The sequence below is a fragment of the Lampris incognitus genome, chromosome 13 (genome assembly GCF_029633865.1).
Source record: "Lampris incognitus isolate fLamInc1 chromosome 13, fLamInc1.hap2, whole genome shotgun sequence".
NCBI lineage: Eukaryota > Metazoa > Chordata > Actinopteri > Lampriformes > Lampridae > Lampris > Lampris incognitus.
In genome coordinates this window covers 35,850,739-35,864,145 of record NC_079223.1, presented here as the reverse complement: position 1 = coordinate 35,864,145, position 13,407 = coordinate 35,850,739, and the positions used below count along the sequence as shown (strand labels likewise).

At 42.9% G+C, this 13,407-nt stretch overlaps 1 protein-coding gene across 7 annotated transcripts in view; it reads left to right on the top strand.

The window, feature by feature from the left end:
• The window catches only part of LOC130122420 (serine/threonine-protein kinase MARK1-like), a 47,679-nt gene that overhangs the window by 10,369 nt on the left and 23,903 nt on the right, over positions 1 to 13,407 (top strand). For all 7 annotated transcript variants that reach the window (XM_056291330.1, XM_056291327.1, XM_056291328.1 and 4 more), the window contains exon 3: positions 5,465 to 5,518. In XM_056291330.1, the coding sequence (XP_056147305.1) occupies positions 5,465 to 5,518 (54 nt within the window). The remainder of the gene's footprint in view (positions 1 to 5,464; positions 5,519 to 13,407) is intronic.

Genomic DNA, 13,407 nt, shown 5'->3' with positions numbered 1-13,407 from the left:
TAAACAGACATGGTGTGCGCACACGTGTGCTTCCCCCGAGCATTGTCCATGACAAGAGGAAGCCTGGGAAGCGGAGGGGGAGCGAGGTCAGTCGTCTGTGCACCTGCCCACCTAAGACAGGCTGCAAATAGACACCACCTGCGTACTGCATGTGTCTACACATAATGTGCGACTCTCTGCAGCATCTCATCCCTCCCACACCATCATCCTCCGTTTTCCTCTATACTCCCATTTCTCTTGTAAGGACATTTAGCTCTTGGGTTCTAATGAAAAGTGTGTCCCGTTGGGTTCGGCGTGCTATGTTGCACTGCAGGTCTTGGGGAAACCCTGACTTGGATGATTAATCTTTATTCTGTCTACCCGAGGGTCGCCATGTTTCCGTGACTCAGCACTCTTTTCCTTGTTCTCCCCTTAGCAGCCTGGACTAGAGCCTGAGCCAGCATGCACACAAGCACTCTTGCTCAGTCATTGATAAACATTTGTAATAAAGGTCTAGGACCGGGTACTTGGGCAATAACTGCATTGCTCAACATAACTTTAACAATGCATTAGTAACCTGCTTTGTCCTTACAAAGCATACAGTTGAAATATTTTGTGCCTGACAAGAGCTAAAGTCTGTGTCCATTGAAGCACACTGGTACTCTGCATGCTCATTAGGTCAATGTTAAGCCTGCCAAGCCTGGGTAATTAGTACCATAGTTACACTGGTAAAAGACTCATATACCTAAATTAGGCAATATTTTCATAATTATTTTGTGTAGTAAGATTGAAACTGCTTGGGATCGTTGCTTCTTTTGCATCAGAAAAGACCCTTGCTATTATTACAGTCACAGGGACAATATAATGCCTGGGACATTCTTACCATGATTACAATATAGTTACAATAAGAAGCCTTCAGTTAGTTATTCTGCAGGCATAACATATGCACAGAAGGGGAATAAGATAATGGAACTGGCACAAGAAAAAGCAATTAAACCATAACCACAAAAGCGAGATGGGCTATTTGAGTTAGGTTGGCACAATAAGATAAGTTAAGATAAACTATTCATCCTTAGGGGGACATTGTTCAGTGCAACATCAAAAAGATATAGACAATACATTTATATTTAGATTCATGCATTAAGTAGACACTTTCATCCAGGATACTCGACCCGATGATGACGATTTATCCAAAGCAAATTACAAGAGTCAGAAATTAGTAGATACATTTGTTTGTCTCCCAACAGGTACCATAGAGCACTATATTAGTAGGGGTGGGACAATTCACATGGTTCGATACGTCTCACGATTCAGGGCTCATGATTTTGAGTCAGTACGATACAGTGGATGCCTTGGTAAGCAAGAGACAAAACACCATTGCAGTTCTCTATTTTTATTTTATTTTAAGAATTAGGCCCAACATTTTGGCATTATCAGGCACGTATTGAAACGTAATGCAAGTGCGAAAGTTCTAACAAAATTTTGTGCCATCTTGTTGTGTAACACAATTGCTTTACTTCAAACTTTAAAAACTGCTAGAACAACCACGGCGGTCATTTTGACCGTTTTGGATTTTCAAAGTTTAATAACTTTATGGGGGGGGGGGGGGGGACACAGATCTGCCGCTCAGTGGATGCTCCTAAAATTGCATATATTGGCATTAAAATGAGTTTTAGATCAATTGCACAAAAAAGTTACGATAAGAGCTACATAAAATGACCATGAGCGGGTCAAAATGTCCGCTTGTAATTTGCGTGTCATCGTGCGCGTCATGTCACTGTTTATGACGTCTTGCTCGCGTCTTTTTTCTTCGCAACGTTCCGTTCTTTTTTTACATCTCACGTTTTATAGGCCTTGTTACGTTTGTTAGATTAGCAATATGTGTTTTCCGTTTTGCTTTTCAGGTATTATTTCCAACATGTCTGGGCACAGCCACCGTTTCAGACGCTCCATGACTACCACCGAGGCGTTGGACAGCGGCGATTTTAAATCGTTTGAAAAATAGTATTGTAATGATCACGGATGACTGGAGTCGCTAGCCAGTTGGCTAACGGCTCGGACCCTTTAGTCGAGCGGTGTGCGCAGCGCGGGCGACCCAGGTTCGCGTCCGAGTTGCTGCGGATTCCCAGCTGCCTCCTGAATTCGCTACAGTATTAAAGTTGTTTATGTGTTAATTTTGGTGTCTGTCGTTTCCTAACAGACATACTAACATATGCTATGCACTAATATTGTAAACTACAGAAGACCCACTGGCCGGTCGGCCCCTTTAGCCGAGCGGTCAGAGATGTCGCCTTGTGGCGCAGTGCGCCTCGGGTCGAATTCCGCAGCGGGCCTGTTTGAGCTACACTACAATACCTCAAATGGGTATTTATCTTGACAGAATATAGAGTTTAAAAACCGGTCGTTTTAGGTAGGAGCGAAATCCTGGTCGCTCTAGTTTTAACACACGATCTCGCGAAATTGGGAGCGTCTCGAACCGTGAAGACCGTATTGAACGATTCGGAATTCACTCCAGTATCGGCCCACCCCTACTATATAGTAATATAGCCAAGAATGCACATCATATGAAATGCATTAGTGTTAAGTGTGCCGTATATCATCAAGAGGGAGTGATAGGAGATTCAAATAAAGTAGATGGGGAATGCCACCATCCGTATCACATCTGTTACAATGATGAACATAGAATAACACGGCGAAACCCTTCCTAATATAGAGAAGGATAATAATAGAAAGATAAAAGTAGAAACAGAAATTATGTCCGATAAGTTAAAACCTGCCCAATGCCAATAGCCAAGTGGAAAAGTGAACAATCCTGGTTGCACAAATTGCACCAATGAAGCACTGCATCTCCAGATATGCGGGTGGCATGTAGACAGTAATGTTTTTAAAAAGTAAATAGGTAAAATCTGGAAAAAAACTCCAAAGTTAAACCTCATGCACATATTCATGTGTCATCACTCACCACACTGGGAAAAGGGGTGAGGGGGTTCACCATACCGTGACTATGCAATCACATTGCAAAAACAGATAAGTCTGTTGCATCATATATCTTAGATAGCTAATGTAAGCTTAGCACCCATGTGCGTTTTACTTTGTAACTCTCCATTCAGTGACTGCTTGAGTAGCCTGAAGTTGTCTTGTTTTCTTACAGTGGGGCCGCTGGTTGATGCTCAGGGAAATTGATATCGGCTGGTTCAAACATGTACAATTAGACTATGGGCAATCCTACCTGATCCCGCCATTACTAACAGAGCAGTAAATAGAGCCGTCACTAACCACCATATTGTTTTTTGGCTTGCATTGCCCGTTAGATGCCAATGTCAACCATCATTTCATCAGACCACGCCATCATAGTCCTATTAATGCAGATTAGGGCCTGTTAGGCCGTAGGCTGAGTTTTTTGAGTTTATTTAGTAATAGTTGATTCTTTTTTTTTTAATTAAAATTTTGATTGCTTTTCAAAACACACATCTTTAAAATCATTGACATTTTTAAAATTGGAATCAAACCGTCAGTGGCTTTAAATGTGAGTTTTCAAAGCGACAAAATCCAACGCACAGAGTTCAGAAGAAGCCAAAATTGTCAGTGCCTCAGCTGCAGGTACGTTACCCACAAATTTGGAGAAAAAAAGAAGTAGTTAGTATGGGAAACGGAACAGTCTTGAAAGGCATGACAAATAGGTAGCGATTGTACAGCAAACGGCTTGTAACAGGGGTCTGAAATTGAAATGAAATGTAAAGCGCTTCGAGTGGCTGCTGCAGCTAGAAAAGCGCTATATCAAATACAACTTGATTGATTGATTGGCAAACATAAAAAAACATGTAAAAATAAAATAAAAAAGGTAAATAAAATCGGTAAGGAGGAACAGTCAGCTTTGACTTTTCATTGATTGAAACAGTATTTTTTTCAATCAAAGAACATGTCCTCAAATATTAACAATCAGGACTACGCCACAGTGACACCTGCAGGTTTTTCTGATCGTTTCTGCATCTCTGGAGTTTCTGCAGTGAAACTGGAACTAAATACAGCCTAGCAGGGTTTCTAACACTCTAACGTACTCTAAACACGCCGTTCAAAAGACACATGCTTGTTCTCTCGGCTAAACTACGTTTTAATGGTTTAAAATTACGTCCCGCAACGCTTGCGCAGAGGATTTTTATGGACTACGTCGACGTAGAGGCTAGCGTGCAGCAATGCATTCTGGTACATGTAGGCGCTGTGGGGAAGCCTCGGGAGCGGAGCACCGATTACTTTGTCATTAAAGCGCACAGTGAAAACCGCTTCAATCCACTACATTGCTCATCAGTACTGATTGCACATACACAAAACCATCAGCGAAACGTCCCTTTTAAGTTTTTAAGCTTCATGGCAGAGCTTTTATTCAAGGAAAGCGCTTTTATTCCAGGCCAATAAAAAATGACATACTTGTTCTAACAAGCACAAAACCTTGATCCTTAAGCACTACGGAAAAAAAAGTAATATGGTCTGAGGAGCTGTCATCCCACATTAAGGCACACTTATGGTTGTAGAAAGTCAGAGGATACAGTCCCAGTGGTTAGATGCAATGTTCGTCTCATGGGAGTCATTTGGTCCGAAGATTTCCCTGCACAGTTGTATATTGGCCTTTGCTCCTTCATTATGTTCACATATTTTAAGATGACAATGCCCCCCATACATGCTCCTAAGGAAATTAAAGAGAAGCTAAAATGTCTAAAACTTTGTGTTCATTTAACATAGAGAAGTTGTCTGAAGTAGAAAACCTTTCCGTCCATGGCTTTCCGTCTTAAAGGATGGTCTAATATCCGATGCCCACAGCTCAGGACTTGTATGACAGCACAACCGATGTCGAAGGGAGACCCCTGTATCTTAATCACTACTTCATATGCACATGTTCTTTGGTTTTTGTTGTGTTTTACAATGCCCTTTTTTATTTATCAGTTTATCAATAGTTTTGAGGTCTTATAAAGAGAGGGTAACAGGTCTTCTCCAGCCTGCTTTGTGGGGCAGTAATTGAGAGGGATATGGGGGTGTATGCCAACAGTAAATCACAATAGCTTATTCTGGTCAGGCGGTATCAAAATAGTTTATATTTGTCATTCCCTGCATCTTTCTGCCTGGAGTCTCGTGTGTGTGTGTGTGCGTGTGTGTGTGTGTGTGTGTGTGTGTGTGTGTGTGTGTGCGGCTTCATCCGTGCGGGTTATTCTGCTTGTCTGTATATATTACAGTCCATATTGATCTTTCTCCACATGAAAAAAATAACTGATACCACTTGTATTTTTGACAATTAAAGTATTTATTCCAAAATGTCCTACTGAACAGCAGTAGAAATTCAGCTGTGACTTGTTTTTGTTTTTTTTCCCACTTTCTAGTGGCAGAATCATCCGAATTTTAAGGCTGTAGTATTCACTGTACCATTAAAGCAAAGACAAGCATACAAAATAATCTGCTTCCCTTTCTTTCTTTCACCTTTCTCCTTGCTTTCCAGGTCGCTGTGAAGATTATAGACAAAACTCAGTTGAATCCCACCAGTCTACAGAAGGTAAGAACCTTTCACCCATGATCATGAGATGCGTGAGATGCATCTGTCCTGTATGACAAAATTAATGTGTGGGTCTCTGTGTACCCGGCTTGGCTATTAGTCCGTCCTATGAGTTTCTGCTTGTTCTGTTCCTTTACTCTTTGAACGCCAAATGGACTGTTTTGCATAATGTAATCAGATTTAGTCAGGAGACACCACAAGGCTTGTTTAATCTTCAGTCAGTTTTTCTCTGACTCTCAGTTGGTTTGTGGTTAGGAGCAGCTAAAAATACCCCACGTTGCCTGCATGTCACTTACCCCTGTCTAGCAGTCATAGCCAATTAAAGCGGAGGGTTTGGGCCCCGTTTCCTGATTACTGTGTCCAAATCCAGCTCTCTCTCCTGATTAAACACATGCGCACACATATATTTTCACACACACACATACACATACACACACACACACACACACACACACAGAGTGTTCATGGTAGATTAGACAGTGTAGAGGAGAACAGTTGCCCAGATATGTGAGCAAGACCTATAATTGATTTGGTGCATGCTCAATAATCCAGGTAAGGAAATCCCAGAAAGCTGAATCAGTTCATCTGGACACAACATTTATTAGTTAATAGTCATGGCAATTTGAGTATGAAGCCGATCGTTGATTCGGTCGTTATGCAACTCTGCTGTTTATAAGGGTGGGGATACCGGCAGTCAGTTGAGACGGAAGAAGTCACTTAGATGAGTGATGAAACATTTCTCCCACTAAACGTGTCCAGATGGGGGCGTCCAGGTAGCGTAACGGCCTATTCGTTGCCTAACAACACGGGGATCGCCGGTTCAAATCCCTGTGTTACCTCTGGCTTGGTCAGGCATCTCTACAGACACAATTGGCCGTGTCTGCGGGTTGGAAGCCGGATGTGGGTATGTGTCCTGGTCGCTGCACTAGCGCCTCCTCTGGTCAGTCGGAGTGCCTGTTCGGGGGGGAGGGGGAACTGGGGGGAATACTGTGATCCTCCCACACACTACGTCCCCCTGGCAAAACTTGTCATTGTCAGGTGAAAAGAAGCGGCTGGCGACTCCACATGTATTGAAGGAGGCATGTGGTAGTCTGCAGCCCTCCCTAGATCAGAGTTGTAATGCTCACATGCTATAATTACATCCACACTTGCCATGATGGGATGTCTTGATGCATTTTTTTTTTTTAGATTTTTCCGTTGGTATTTTCTGCCTTTGTTATTGGATAGTAATAGTAGAGAGAGTGACAGGGGATGACATGCAACAAAGGGCCCGGGCCGTATTTGAACCCAGGCTGCTGCAGTAAGGGCTCAGCCTTATGTGGTACGCGCTCTACCAGGTGAGCCACCGGGGCGTCCCCAGTCTTGATGCCTTTCTTGACTTCTTTCTGTACCTCATTCAGTGGTGTGAATGTACAAGGCAGCACCAGGCTTCTTAATGACATGATAATAACAATTAAATTCCCCAAATGGCTGTACTTCCCTGCTGGATAAGAGGAATGGAACACGCTCACTGAATGTCACCGAGGTAATATAACAGGGGGTAATTGTAGCTTTGGTATTAGAGTACCAGTCATTTGTTTCTTGGTATAAAAACCATACATTCTCTTTCAACAACAGAATAATCTCACTCAGTATTAGATTAATCATTTCATTCAAGATTTAAATTGAATTTAGTGCCGATTCTTGAGCAAGCCAGTGAAACGGGTTTGTAGATAATGTGGATTCTGTACCACATCTGTACTATAGATGAAATTCCTTGTGTGCGTTATTTTGTTAAATGCCCTATCGTGCGGTTTCCAATCTCGATGTACACAGAGGAGTTGTACTGAATGCCTGAAATGAACAGCGCAATGTCTGGCATGTGGAATTTGACAATAAATTGACTGCATAACTTCGGTGATTTGGAGGACCGTCGAGGTCACGAGTGGCTATGTGTGGCTGGTTGTGTCCTGCTCAGTGATGAATATGGCAGCTCAGACGTGTTTTGTGAGAGTGCAGACAGATTGGATCCTTCTACTTAATTATTAATTTTTCCCTTCAAATGTCAGCTAGAACGAGAGGTCAGTGTATAAATGCCCTGTTTTTTGTTTTTGTTTTTTTTGTTTTTGTTTTAATAAGGGACAGGCTATCATTACGAAGAGTCTGTACATGCCTCAGTAGCACATCTGTGCATGTGTGTGTCTGTTTTCATGCATGTGTGGTGGAAGGGACACACTTATGTATGTGCTAAGATGCCTTTGTGCATATATATATATATATAGGTAGCTGTAAATGTCCTCTACTCTGTGCTATAGGTTACTGTAATGGCATACGGAAACGCCATCTGCAATGCAGACGCTTGCCTTTTAATGCAGCAGCCGTCTCCTGGTTTGTATCGATTGTCTCATTGACTCAAAGTGTCCTACCCTTGTAAACCTTCCACCATGGTTGCATTGAAGGGAATATCCATTCCAATATGGGCATCAGATGTGATTACCCCTGTGGTCTTGGACAGCTCAATCAATATTTGAGAACATGGGCAAGTACAGCCAGAAACACGAGCATTGTGAGTCTCAAGTTGATGATGTCATCACTGTGCTGCAGTAGCAGTGAATGGCAGAGGAACAAATTGCGTGGGCAATTTTGACTCTTTAACTCCCAAACAAGGTTTGTTTGATAACCATCTTGACAATTCAGAATGATAAAATAAATCCTGGGAAATCTCCTTCAATGCCGACACAGTGTCCGCAAAATTTGTCTCCATTGTGAATGCAGTAGCTCCAAAGTTTCTCTTGCTCTTGCTGCTAGCTTTGGGAGAGGCTTAGTAAGACTGAAGATTGAATGTAGTATTGTAGTTTCACAGCATTAGAGGCTTGACCAATACATGCTCATGGTTAAAAGATGCCATGCTGTAACTAGCTGACGAGGCAGCCCACAAAGGTCACTAATGGCTATAACACATGGCAAGCTAGGGTACACTGTTGTTGAGACACAATATTGATTTAATGACTCAGGCTTTTTTAGGTGCGAGAAGAGAAAGTGTAGAGGAATACTCTGGTGTTTCTCAAAATCTGTCGTCTGTGCTGACCTTGTCTCCTCCCCTCAGTGTGTTGTTGTCTGAGGTGATCAGGGCGAGGCGCATGGAGGTTAACAAGAAGAGTTGCATCAAGGGTTCACTGTTGTTATCTGAGGACGTTTTTAATTCTCAGTCCAGCTGTGTAGCATAAGAGGTCTCATCCAGCTGCATCTCAACCCCACACACCGTGAGTGGCAGCTCTCTTTGTTCCCCGGTCCAAATGTCACTGGTCCCTCTTTTTTTTATGGTGTCATGAGAGACAGGCTGGTAGGCACACCATCTGGCCCTGTAGGCATAGCTAGGGCATTGGCAGATCTCACATGTGCAAATGCTCTCTCGCTCTCTCGTTCTCTCTCCCCCTCCCCTCTCTCACTCACTCACTCTCAGATGTGTGGCATGAAGTCTATACTACTGTTGTCAGGACTTGATTTGCTTTATATGAAAGGGTCAAATTGTCACATTCACATCCTGAGGCCTTCTGCCCAAATTCTGGCAACATTTCACACACACACACACACACACACACACACACACACACACACACACACACACACACACACACACACACACACACACACACACACACACACACACACACACACACACACTTATCCCCTGATAAGCTTGGGTGGAGGGTCTAGAAAACTGCTCTGTACCAGGCATATCCCAGAGACACACAGTCTATGTTGTTTCTCTTTCGAACACAAGTTGCATTGTTTTACATTATTGATGGTATAGTTAAGAATTTCCTTGCGGTCGATGCTAGTTTTTGTAAATCCTTGTGCCTCCCTTCTAATTTTTGAAGTTTAAAAAAGGTCAGCAGTTTAGAATTAGTCACAATGTGAGAATTGGACTTTGATGATCCAAAATCGGTTCCCATGTGGGCTCTCCACATTCTCCTCTCTGGTGTGACTGTGTGGTGGTTTCAGCCTAACAGGAAATGAGGTCAGCTGAGCTCCTGAAGCACCTTCAGAGATCAGCCACAGGAAATGCATCACATGTCATCTGCGGTCAAATTGTTGATGTTGTCATGGTTTTTAGGCATTTCATCCCTCAAATAGTCCTCTTTGTTAACACCTCCACAGAGCAAACACTGCTCTCGTCTGTTCTAGTGTAAGCCATAAATAAGGGTTCTTTCTCTGCATGAAATCAAGTCAAACCAGGGAGACATAAGCTTTCACCCGACCATATCGAAAAACCCATACTTTTACAACTTGTGACATATTTGAGATCCTAGAATAGGCATAATCGCTTTAAGAATGCTTTTTTTGGGTGCAAAGTAGCTTTTAGCGGAAGGTAATAAAGTACATTAAGCAAGGAAGTGACATGCTGTCAGTTCCCCCATACAAAAACCCTTCTCAGAAAAGGGCTGAGCCACAGCAGTAAGCCTCAGTTTTCATATCTCACTCATTCGTTTTTGTTTGACATTATCAAAGCTGTCAGTGAGCACTCTAAATAATATACTCTGCCTGGGTGTTGTTGTGTTCTGCGAATAGCAGAAGGCTTGCCATGGGGTCAAGCACTCTTAATGGCTGTTATATATGTCTGTCTTGTGCCTGCCACTCTGCATTAGCCAATGAAATGCTGTTTTGCCCATAGGCAAGTGGGGGGGCTATGGTTTTGTCCAGATGAGTGGAATATGATTGGACGGACAACACGTTTGTCTGAATCATAAATGACAACAGAGAGAAACAGTCCACGCAAGTAAACCACACTTGAGGAGCACATGATGAGAAGGCTGCCATTGCTTTGAATGAGACCTGTACTCTTGGCTCTTAGCTAACCAGACGTCTACTGTGAAGTTTCTGTTCTGTATTTTACAGAGAGAGAGATGAGAGAGAGACAGAGAGAGATGAGACAGAGAGAGAGAGAGAGAGAGAGAGAGAGAGAGAGAGAGAGAGAGAGAGAGATGTGCCTTTTCATCATGCTGCAGTGTATGGTAGGGGTTATTTACAGCAGGGCTGTGACGCACCTCTGCAGCAGCGGACAGGAGAGGATGGCTGGTCTGAATGTCATTGACACTCCTTCTATCCCTGTCACCATAATTTTTTCTTTCTTTCTTTCTTTCAAAAAAATCAAAAGTGCTTTATTTATCTATTTATTTATTATTATTTTCTTTGTTTCAAAAAAGTTGAACATTCAAAGTGCTTTATTTATTATTATTTATTATTCTTTCTTTCCTTCTTTCTTTCTTTCTTTCTTTCTTTCTTTCTTTCTTTCTTTCTTTCTTTCTTTCTTTCTTTCTTTCTTTCTTTCTTTCTTTCTTTCTTTCTTTCTTTCTTTCTTTCTCCATCTCTCTCTGTCTCTCTGCCCACCTAAAAGTAGTCCAGTTTATAGACATGAAAAAAAAAACAGATGCATATAGAACACACGAACATGCACTCTCTCTCTCTCTCTCTCTCTCTCTCTCTCTCTCTCTCTCTCTCTCTCTCTCTCTCTCTCTCTCTCTCTCTCTCTCTCTCTCTCTCTCTCACACACACACACACACACACACACACACACACACACACACACACACACACACACACACACACACACACACACACACACACTGAATGTGTGGGGTGAGGGCCTCCAGGCTACTCAGCCTATCAATAATCCTCATGTTGAATGAGCAGCTGTGTCTCTGTGACTGAAATAGTCCAGCCAGCTCCTGTGAGCGTTCCCAGTCTGATATCCTCTGCTCTGCTCCCAATGCATGGGGACACTGCTGTAATTAAGGCTGGTTTGGAAGTCTGGGTGCCCCTGGGTGGCTGGAAGTAGGTCACTGGCACAGACAACTCAGATTCAGGCCTATTTGGAGATGTGTGTGTTTTGTGTTTTCGATACAAACTTTGTTTTGCTTTATTTATTCAGCTAGCCATATCATTGACGTAAAGTCTGGCCGAAATTGAAACATTAGAAATATATATAAAAGGCAGAATTAAGTTTTTCTAAGAGCTCCCCCTAACTCGTTTTCTCTCGGCTGATCTTTTTTTCCTAATACTCATTGACGTCACCAGACACACTGATTTGCATACAGCCAATCAGATCAGTTCATCAAATTATTAAACCCGCCCACCCTTACTGCCAACCCTGGCTTGTGGTTATCTCTCAAAAGACAGCTCATGAATATTAATGAGGAATAGACCACTCCCACAGTTCTTGAGACAGGTGAGAGTCATCACGGTTAAATGAATAAAAAAAAACCACAATATTAGTCAATTACGAATAAAAAAATGTTGCTGAAGGTTTCCTTATGCCATCTTCAAGGGTCTTAAAACATAAAAATTTAAATCTGATTGCTGATTTAAGTCCAACTTTAAAAATCACCCTCCCACCTTTTAACTGGAAATGTTATCTCACTTCATCTCACAAACCTCATTCAAACATACCAACTAAACTGACCAAACCCTCGCTCAATTTTATGTGTCATCCTCATGTGTGACCGCATGCCAGTGTTGATCATCTGAAATGTTGCAACGGCTATTTGCCAACTCGTGATCGAGTATAATTTACGGAGGCATTACTAAATGATGATAGCCATTGGATTGACATAATAACATACTTTTACAGGAGCGAGTGAACCAATCGCAAGGAATGTATGTGGGACTTATACACGGCAGATTAAGTGTGAGATTTATTTTCAAACTAGTGAAAGTAAGGGCATATTTAAAAATGTCTGGAAAATGGACAACCTTAGAGCTTCTTTCAGTTTCGATGGACTATATTTCCCATATAACCGTGCAGTTATATGGGAAACCGGGAATGCCAGAATAATGAATGAATAAATAATTGAATTAATAAATACAGTAATCATGTTTGAGATTCTCTTGTTTGCTATATAAAAACATCCTACACAAGCAAGGAATGAGAGGGTGTCCGGGTAGCGTAGCGGTCTATTCCGTTGCCTACCAACACGGGGATCGCCGGTTCGAATCCCCTGTTACCTCTGGCTTGATCAGGCGTCCCTACAGACACAATTGGCCGTGTCTGCGGGAGGGAAGCCGGATGTGGGTATGTCTCCTGGTCACTGCACTAGCGCCTCCTCTTGTCGGTTGTGGCGGCTGTTCAGGGGGGGAGGGGGAACTTGGGGGACTAGCGTGATCCTCCCATGCGCTACGTCCCCCAGGCTAAACTCCTCACTGTCAGGTGAAAAGAAGCGGCTGGTGACTCCACATGTATCGGAGGAGGCATGTGGTAGTCTGCAGCCCTCTCTGGATCAGCAGAGGGGGTGGAGCAGCGACTGGGACGGCTCGGAAGAGTGGGGTAATTAGCTGGATACAATTGGGGAGAAAAAGGGGGGGAAACCCCCCCCCCCAAAAAAAGCAGGGAAAAAGATAGAAGACACTATTATTTCATGTAAAAAATGCTATTTGTGAATCTTACAGATAGAAACCGTATGTGTGAACAGGGAAAACCACTGCCATTACCAGAAAAATCATTCAGACAATGTTAGTGTGAATGGTAAATAAATGGATTGCATTCTGTAGCTGCAGCACACACCTAAAGCCCTTTACAATTAATTAATGCCTTATATTCACCCACGCATACACACACACACACACACACACACACACACACACACACACACTCACACACACACACACACACAGTCATGCACTGATGGTGATGTCAGCCATGCAAGGTAACAACCAGCCCATTGGGGGCAGTTAGGGGTAAAGGTCTTGTTCAGGGACAACTCGACATTTTTGCCAGGAGGAGCCAAGGATCGAACCCGCAACCCTCCAGTTGCCAGACGACCTGCTCCACCTCTTTCGCCACCGCCACCCCCTTACATTTTCAAATGTGGGCTGAAAACAGCTATAATGTGTCGGCCTAAGAACAGCGGTTC